General features: G+C 63.1%; 2 protein-coding genes across 2 annotated transcripts; both read right to left on the bottom strand.

Annotated features, from left to right (window-relative positions):
- Positions 1–675: 675 nt before the first annotated feature.
- On the bottom strand, positions 676–843 carry MNEG_9249 (hypothetical protein; the record flags this gene model as incomplete). Its single annotated transcript, XM_014042280.1, has 1 exon — positions 676–843. A coding segment is annotated over one exon (168 nt), but the record flags the coding sequence as incomplete, so codon positions are not given.
- Positions 844–1,870: 1,027 nt separating this feature from the next.
- Positions 1,871–3,061, bottom strand: MNEG_9248 (hypothetical protein; the record flags this gene model as incomplete). The annotated part of the gene is made up of 4 exons (XM_014042279.1): positions 1,871–2,176; positions 2,334–2,402; positions 2,577–2,638; positions 3,052–3,061. The coding sequence occupies 4 exons, from the start codon at positions 3,059–3,061 to the stop codon at positions 1,871–1,873; spliced, it is 447 nt and encodes a 148-aa protein (XP_013897733.1).
- Positions 3,062–9,208: the final 6,147 nt, after the last annotated feature.

Genomic DNA, 9,208 nt, shown 5'->3' with positions numbered 1-9,208 from the left:
GGGCAATGATGGTGCAAGGCGTGAAAAGCATCGGGGCATGACAGCGATTGGGGGCTGCGACTGGGGCCGCATGCGGGCTGCTGGACACTGCTGGCCTGGCTCGTCGGCAGGGGCATGTGCTCTGTCACAGCAAGAATGCTCGATGCAAGCGAGCGAGCCCGCGGAGCACACACACACTTGCATGCACATGCACATGCACATGCGCATGCGCATGCGCACGTGCATGCATGTGTGCATGCGCATGGGCACGCATATGCACAAATGGATTCAAGTGCAAAGAAGGCATGCCAGCAGGCTCGACAGGGGCGCATGCGCATGCAGCGGCTCCGGCCGCGTTTCCATGCGCGCAGCGCCTGAAGCGCTGCGGGCGCATCGAGCTCTCACCCTCGGGCAGCGCGTCAAACGCCTGGCTGGGCTGGCCCTGCGCGGCAGGATTCAGGTGCAAGGGGGCAGGGAGGATATTGTTGTTGGCGGTGGTTGGGGGTTCAGGTGGGCCTGGGGAATCTTGAGGGCAGCGCTTGGCTGAAAAATGAATGAGAATCGGGAATCAGGGGCAGCGGTTGAAGGATCGGATGCTGGCGTCCCGCAGGCACCAGCGATCGCATCCATTCCCGCAAGCAGCAGGCAGGGTGACGCAAAAGGGCAGTAGGAGCGCCAATGGGGGCGGGGGCGCACCAGCACGAGGGACGCAGCAGCCACGAACGCCGCGGCCGAGCGCGCGGCGTCCTGCGGGCCCGCGCGGCACGTCACAGCGGCGCGGCGGCCCCGCGGCACCGGCGGCTTGTTGCCCGCAGTGAAAGCGCGGGACTTGGCCCCGATGGCCTGCTGGCGGTGGTTGAGCATCTTGGATCGGAGTTTTGAGAGTTACGGAGTGGTGGGTCGTCGCGGTCTACTCGATCGTGACAACGGTGGGAAGCGTATGCGATATGCAAACGATAGCAATTAAGGGTACAATCCTGAAAAGGCCTCGACCAGGCATTGGTCATGATCGGCGGGTGCCGCCGACGCGCTGTGAGCGCCGTCCTCGGCCCCATGAGTCGCCAGGTCCATTCCCTGCACACAAGGCGCCAAGAAGCCGCAAGCCGTGGCCGAGCCCACTCGAATACACATGCATGTACATGCCCTAATATACAGCGCATTGCACCCTGCAATACGCGAGTGAAGCAGCGCCGCGCCGTCCGTAGCCCGGGACGGGCGTCAGCCGCGCCGCCCCGCCCGCCGGCCGCACACATGCACGTGCCGCCGCCGCGCCGCGCCCGGCCGGCCGCAGGCCCATGAGCCAGATCGCATGTCGCATCATGAGCTGTCTCCCAGGGTGAACGACCTGCTGAGCCGCGCGGCGATGGAGCGCCGGAGCCATGCCGGCCACCTGTGTGCAGCCAGGCGGCAGGGCCATGACAGGAGGGGCGGGTCGGGGGGTTGACGGGGCGCTTGGGTGAGTGGGCGCGGCAGTTGAGCGCGGCCATGTGAGGCTGTGTCGCAACTGCATATCCCAATTACACGATGCGTTTTGCGAGGTATAGGCGCAAATCAATTGAAAGCGCTGGGGGCGGCTGCCTGATCTGACAGCAGAAGGCGTGCAGATCAGATCAGATCCACCAGCGCCGCCGGCAGCTGCGCGGCCAAATACCAGTGCGCACAGGCGCGCGGCGGCGCCGCCCATGCAACGCCAGTGCGAGCTCGAACGCAACATTTGCATCCTCCACAATCACCTGCTGCAGCCCCCCCCCCCAAAACTTAAGCCAGGGCCCGTTCATCTGGAAGCACCCCCAACCTCCACCCAATCGCACGCCGCCTGTCCCCCCCTCCCCCCCAAAAACCCTCTCCGAACTGCGCCGCCAACCTCCCACCCCCCAAACCATACCTCATCTCACCTGATCGCAAGCAGAGAGTCCATCACCCCCTCCGCCATAATCGCGTGCACCGGGTACGGCGAGATGACGGCGTCGCCCCCCTTACCCATCGCCCTGACGATCCACTCGCCGCACGCCGCCGCCGACGGCATGCCCAGCGTCGGCCGCACCGCCTCTGCCTCCCAGCCGACCCGCTTCACCCCCGTGGCGGCCGCGGCGGCCGCGGCGGCGGGCGCGAGCATGGCGGCGAGGCCGGGGGTGACGACGGCGCCGAGGGTGTGTGCCTGGGCGCCGACGCCCGTGCCAAAGGCGTCCTGCTCAGCCTGAGGAAATGAACGATTGGAGTGTGGTGAATCGTGATTTTGGCTATTGATTGTTGACAACAGCAAGCGGTCATGGTGCCGGTGCGCGGGCGCGAAGACGTGGCAAGGCCTGGAGGGCGGATGTGGGGAAAGCGGCCGGCTGAGCAGGGAGCAGCACCTGCGCCCTGCGGCCGTTCCGCTTCCTGCTGCCCTCGAGAGCCGCCCGGCGGGAGCCCTCGGCGCCTTGCTGCGGCCCCGGCCGCGGCGTGGCGCTTGGCCGCTTTCGCGGCGCCCGGCGCTTTGATGCGGGCGCTGCCCTCAATATCTTTAGAGCTGCTGATTGCCAGAGGCTGGCTGAGCGGGCGGTCTGCCGCATCTGATATGGCCTAAACCCTGCACCCAAGGCATGCAGTGCGCCCACCATGAGCACGGTGGCCAGGGCGTTGACCTTGGCCTTCTCCAGGTAGTAGTTTGACAGGCGCGCTGATGTGGCACAAGGGGGGGGGTAACCACCAGCGCAAGGGAGACGGTTGAGTTGGGTTGTCAACGTGATGTTTGTTGTGGAGCTTAGGGTGTTCTGCGATGATCTGAAGGCTGAAGCTGCACAAAGGATTGGGTAGGCGAATGGGAAGGGCGTCATGAGCCGCCAGGGCCCGAGGAGCGGCCGCCGGCGCGCTGATAAGCGGCTGCTGCCGTGCGGCATCAGCGGGCGGCAGCGACCGTGCTGGGGAATGGGGAGGCGGCGCAGGGCGGCCGGGCTTTGCCGCCGCCCGCCTCGGCGCCTGCGGGCAGGCGCCGGCGGCCACAATTTGGAAGCGGGGGTCAGAACACTCAGATGCTTGCCATCCGCGCATTTCTGCGGCCGGCCGGCCGGCTGGCTGGCAGGGTCGACCCACCAAAAGGCATCTTTGTGGCAAGGCTTGATATGCAGAGGATGAACCCCCTGCGGCGCTCGACGAATTCAGGGAGAAACTCTTTGACCAACGCATACGTGGCGTCGCCGTTGAGCCTGTTCAGGGTTTAGGGGTTTCATGGGTTTTGCTGCTGTTGTTATCGTTGTTAGTGGTGGTGTGGCGGAGGGCTTTGGTGGATGCAGGGCATGCTCGTGTGCCGCTGTGAGAGGGTGAGCCCAGGCGCAGAGGACAAGTGCGGCCATGACTCGCGTTCGGGGGGGGGGGGGGGGATGCCGACCACTGCATCAAGGCAGAGTGGCCAGGTCGGCGGAGGGATCCAGTCATGCGCGCCCTGCACCCAGTCCGCATGGATGTAAAAAAATCCGTCGACTCCTACATGGGCGCCGCGATACAAGCCGTGGATGAACCGACCCCTCAGAATTACTCGCAGGAGGCTGACGCATGGGACCCGCTCGCGCTCCTCAGCCGTGGACTGAGGCGCGCGTGCCGGTGCCTGCTTGAAAGATCCCCTTCCTCACCCCGAGCCAGGGCGCTGCCCCACCTGGCCTCTTTTCAAACTACTCTGAAACCGGTGTAAGACACCCCAAAGAGCACAACGCAAACAGAGGGCTCGCCTGCGGACGCGTTCGTCCTCCTCCGCTGCGTACTCTTGGTAGCGCGCCGCCCTGTCGACGCCGCCGCCGGCGTTGCAGACCAGCAGTGACACGCGGCCCCTGACACCCGCCGCGTCCAGAGCCGCCGAGACCTGAAAACGCGGCCCCAGGGGGCGAGGGCAGCGCACGGGCGGGGCAGGTAGGGGTGGGTTGGCGGGCTTGCGGAATCGGGCGCGGCTGGGCGTCACGGCCGCTGGCCCGTGGATGGTCAGATGCAAGGGCGGCAGGGGCCCTGCGATTTTCATACAGAACTGGCGCCACTTGTACAGGAGCTCCCGCCCCATGCATGCTCGTGCAGGTGGCGCTGGGCGTGCTGCCGTTGGGCGGTGCTGAGTGACACATGCTCAGGGCCCAGAACCAGGAAAAGTGAACAAGAAAAATCTCGAATCCGAATCGAGAGGGCGGATGTGTTGTTACCTTCTTTGCCGCGCCGTCAGCGGTCACGTCTACGGCCACAGTCAGCACGTCCACCCCCGGCGCCTTGGACCTGACGTGGTCCGCCGCCTGTGTGAGCTTAACCTCGGACCGCGAGACGAGCACGAGGTTGACGCCGCGGGCTGCGAGAGCCGACGAGATCCCCAGGCCGACGCCCTCTGACGCGCCGGTGACGACGGCGTAGTCACCTGTTGGTGAGGGTGACAAAAGGATGATGTTTTGGGGGCAGGATTGCGAGGCGGTGATGCCTAGAAGGTGCAAACTCTGAGCTGCACAACACACACGCATGCACGCACGCACACGCTCACGCGCGCGCACGTGCTTGCACGTGCGCTCACGCGCACACACACACACACACACACACACACACACACACACACACACACACACACACACACAAACCCACGCGCGCACGCGGCGCGCTCACACACACACGCGCGCACCTTTGTACCTGTCCGCCAGAACTGGGCCGAACCTCACATAGCTCCACCAAGACACGGTCTTGATGGCTTTGAACGCGACATAGCTGCGGCATCAACCACGAGCATACCCGGGGCGTTCGCATTGCATGCGCAGATCAAAGTCGGGGCGCGTTCGGCGGAGCGGGGCGGGTTTTGAGGAGGCGGCATGGTCAAATCGCAGCTGCAGCTTGGATTTGTGGAAACCTGATGACACTGCTAGCGCATGATATAATCGTCACGTTTTCTGACCAAACTTTTGCCGCCTTTTCCCATGCTGCACGCGTTTGCCTGGTTTTGCCCAACCTCACGTTGCCTCACCCTGCTGTCGCGGCGCCAAGTATTGCCAAAGCGTCGTGGGCCCTTCGAGCACCAGCCATCGCGCGGAAATCACAGGTTCAGGTGGGTGGTAGCCCGGGAGGCGCGGCGGCTCGGCGGGTCGAGGATGGTTCTAGGCGCTGCCATGGGGGTTGGGCGCCGTGGAGGGGGTCCGGAGGTTGGGTCAGTTGCAGGCTGTGGCACGGCCGCACCTGCATCTACCCCGCTGGGCTTGCCGCAGGCACAAAGCACAATCGCTGAGCTTGATTCTGCTGATGCTGGCAAGCATGCAGCAGCAGCAGGATGCTCACGCAACAGCGCCGCATTGTCGCCGGCGCGACGCGCCGTGGGCGATGGCACACCTGGTGCGGCAGCAGCAGAATTTGAGGCTGATACTGCGCTGTCGATTCTCGGGGGGCAGTAGCAGCTCCCAGATATCGATGGGCCAGAGAGTACTACGGCGCGTGTAACCGCGGTGTGTCAAAATGCCGACTAGATCTAGCCGTGATGTCTGGGATCAAAGTTTCACAAGCGTGTTTGGCAGCAATACTTCGCCGCGCTATCTACCATCGATTGTGATCTCCAGTGCCTGTTCTGCGTCTGGTCACGTCTGCGACCCTCCCTTCGCCTGTAAAGGCATTCAAACATCAACTAGGACGTCTGAGCGCTGCGCAATCGCAGTCTAGTCCCCAGTATCCAACGCCTGCAGCAGCGACACACAGCTGCTGGTGCTGCTTCTGACGTTGACCAAGGCACCACCGCCGACTGCCCCCCAAGCTGGCGCGGTCCAGAGGGGCGCCACATGGGCCCGCTTTCGCCGTCGTCGGTGCCGCCGCCGCGCCCCCTACTCCTCCTCCTGCTTGCCTCCTCTGTCGCCGCCGCGCTGCCGCCGCGCCGGCGGGCGGCTTCCAGTGGCCGGCCGCCTTCGCTGGCGCCGCGCGTCGCCCCGACATCAAAGCAGGGCCTGGAAATTTCAGGGGTTGTGTTGATGGTCTGACCTTTACGCTGTCCCAGGCACGCCACGTTCGACCTGCGTCGGCACCTTTGATTAGCAAGCCACCCATGCATTTTGGTTTGGGAAGTGGGGGGTCCACGTTTGTGTCTGCTGGTGATGCGATCCTGCACATAGGGCGACGGCGGTTTCTGCAAGGGGCGGCATGCTCTAAGAGCTGTTCTCTGGCAGGAGGCGTGCGTGTGGCTGGGACATATCAAGTAGCTGCCATCGCATATACATCAGTATTCAGCATATATCACATAGTATTGAAATTCCAAGCTTTGACCACTGTACCTCCCCGCTTGTGCACGTATTGCATGTCGGAGCAAATAACGCGGGGGCGCTTGCCCTTGCCTCTGGTACAGCTGCTCAATCAGCTGCCATGATCTGCTCTAGAGTGTCTATTTTTTGCACAACAAGATCAGGCATAGGATTTGAATTGTTACAGCGTCCTGCTGTCGCCCGCTTCTGGAGCCACCAGGCTCATGGGACTTTGAAGCGTCAAGGTTGTGCGACTGAGATTTGGGTTGCAACTGTGCGCCGAACAAAGCAGGCGTGCACGAGCCCCAAGCGCATGTTGGTCTGCACTGCTCACAAAGACGTGCATATGGGCTTGTGTTGGACAGGCTTGCAAATTCAGGCGCAAATCGGGGATTTGCGTATGCAGGGCAATCAAGCAGAGCTCGCGCAGCCATCTTGTCAAGGCCAACGCCGTCGCAATGCAGGAAATGGGCGGGGATGTTGTAGTGCAGGGTGGGCGATGCCGCGAAATCGGGGGAGGAGCGGCAGCGCACACGCACGAGTGCCTGCGCGTGTTGGTGGTAGGTGGTTCCGCTGTCGGGATGTGTGGCAAAAGTGGTACTGTAGCATGCGCGATGAAAAGCCGGCCTCCGGAACCTCATCCACATCACTCATTGGCGGCGAAGCAAGCCTCGTACTCTGCCCTAGCCAGCAGGCTGGCTGTAGGTCGTGCTGCCGTTAGCATTTTTTGGAGCCCTGCCAGAGTGCATATCGGCGGTATCAAGGTGGCTGCTGTCTTGTCTGAGTGCGCTCTCGGAGGAGGTGCAGTCCCTTCAATGCCACTGACCAGCCAGTGGCTGGTCTGGTCTTTAGATGCACATGACGGTCCCCCTGCGGCGCTGCATAAAGTCGGGCAGGAACTCGCTGACCAGCGCGTTGGCGGCCTTGCCGTTCATCCTGTTTAGCGTTCAAGAGGTTTCGGGGGTTTTGTTGCGGTTGCGGTTGGTATGAGTGGTGATGCGGCGCAAAGGCTTAGTGACGGTAGGGCTTGGTGATGATAGGGCATGCTTGTGGGCCGAGTGAGCCCAGCTGTGAAGGAGCATTGTGGCGGTCACTTTCACTCGAGGGACAGATGTCCCAAGGGTGAAGGCCCCAGGCTCGTGGCGGCGGTCGCAGGGGTCGATCCACTCGTTTAAATGGATACGAAAATTCCCTCAGCCTTCCACACATGGGCGCCGCCTCTGATCATCATCCTTGGAACCCCCGTAAATCAGCCAGCAGGCGGCTCACGCGCGGAGGGCCGCTCGTGAAAAACGATATGCGGCTTGCCCGTGCCCACTTTGACCCCCCCCTCCACCGTTGACAAGCAGCGGTGCCCCGGGGCAAATTCAGATTTGGTCAAGTTTGGCTCATAACCCCAAAAACCCGCTGAAAAGAGGCTTGCCAGCGGACACGTTTGTCGTCCATTGGTACTAGATATTGACAGAGTGCCGCCCAGTCGACGCCGTCGTCACTGGCGTTGCAGACTAGCAGGTATACGCGGTCCCTCACGCCCGCCGCGTCCAGCGCCCTCGAGACCTGAAAACGAGAGGGCAAGGGGCCGGGCAGCGGCGGCGCGGGGCGGAGAATCGTGCGAGAGGCTCGCGGAGTGTGGCGCCAGTGGGTGGCATTGCAGCCCGTGCATCATTGGCGGCAAGGGTGGCAGGGGCCCCGTGCAACCAGACGTACACAGCACCACCCGTGCAACAGCCCGCCCTGGCCGGCACGGGCCATCCTCGTACACCCGGCCATCCACGAGGCCCTGCCTTTTTGCTCGTTGATTTTGGCGCCAATACACAACGTTTGAAGACACAGAGTCAAGAACAGATAGTCATACAGGTTCATGTGAAAAGTGGGCGCTCTCAAGTAATTGCAATCACCTTCTGTGCTGCGCCGTCAGCGGTCACTGCTGCCGCCACGGTCAGCACGTCAGCCCACGGCGCCTTGGACCTGACATAGTTCGCCACGCGCGCGAGCTCAACCTCGCAACACGAGACGAGCACGAGGTTGGCCCCGTGGTCCGCAAGGTCCAAGGAGACTTTGAGTCCGACGCCCTCCGACGCGCCGGCGACGATGGCGTAGTCGGCTGTTGGTGAGGGTGATGTAAGGGTGACGCAAGGGTGACGTGAGGGTGACGTGCGCAAGGCGGTGATGTCTGGGAACGCTCAGGGTGTTGGGCCCTGTTTGTCGGATGGGAGAAATGCAGAAAAGGGGAAGTGGACGGTTTGCCGATGAGGCAGTGGCGGCAGAGAAGGCGATTGGAAGATGGCAGTTGGCGGCTGGGAGGGGGGCAGCATATCCCCCCCCCAGCAATCTTCCCACCACAGGGCGCGCCTTGGCAGAGCCCCAGGGGGGCCGCCACGACCACGCCACAGCGCAGGCCCTTGCCCGCCCACCCTGTCTCCCCAGCCCCCCCAATAAACGCGCCAGAATGCGCACACGAAACCACTGCTCAAGTTCCTCGTTCGACGTAGCAGGGCGCCCGATGTTGAATGGTTTCAATGTAGAATTTTGTACAGCAATTGCAACTTTCCACATTTCTTGGAACATGACAACACGTGCGCCAGTATACACACACACACACATACACGCACACACATGCACGCACATACACACACACGCACACACATGCACGCACACGCACGCACACGCACACGCATACACACGCACACGCGCGCGTGCACGCGCGCACACCCACCCACACACCCACCCACCCAGACACACACACACACACACACACGCACACACGCACGCGCGCACGCACACACACAGACGCGCGCACGCGCGCACGTGTGCGCACCTCGACGCGTTTGCGCCCGGCGGTACGCCACGTAGCCCGACCAAGACACGGTCTCGATGGCCTTGTATGCGACATAGCTGGGGCATCAACCATGAAATAGATATACCAGGGGTTGCTTTGGAGGGCGGGGCGACATCAGGGGAGGCCCGGGGACGGAGAAGATTGCGCGAGCACGCGCGGGGCGGGGCGGGCGGCCCGTGGG

This window comes from Monoraphidium neglectum, assembly GCF_000611645.1.
Source record: "Monoraphidium neglectum strain SAG 48.87 unplaced genomic scaffold scaffold01870, whole genome shotgun sequence".
Classification (NCBI taxonomy): Eukaryota; Viridiplantae; Chlorophyta; class Chlorophyceae; order Sphaeropleales; family Selenastraceae; genus Monoraphidium; species Monoraphidium neglectum.
Note: the sequence above shows the minus strand (reverse complement) of the source record. Positions and strands in the feature narration are given on the sequence as shown.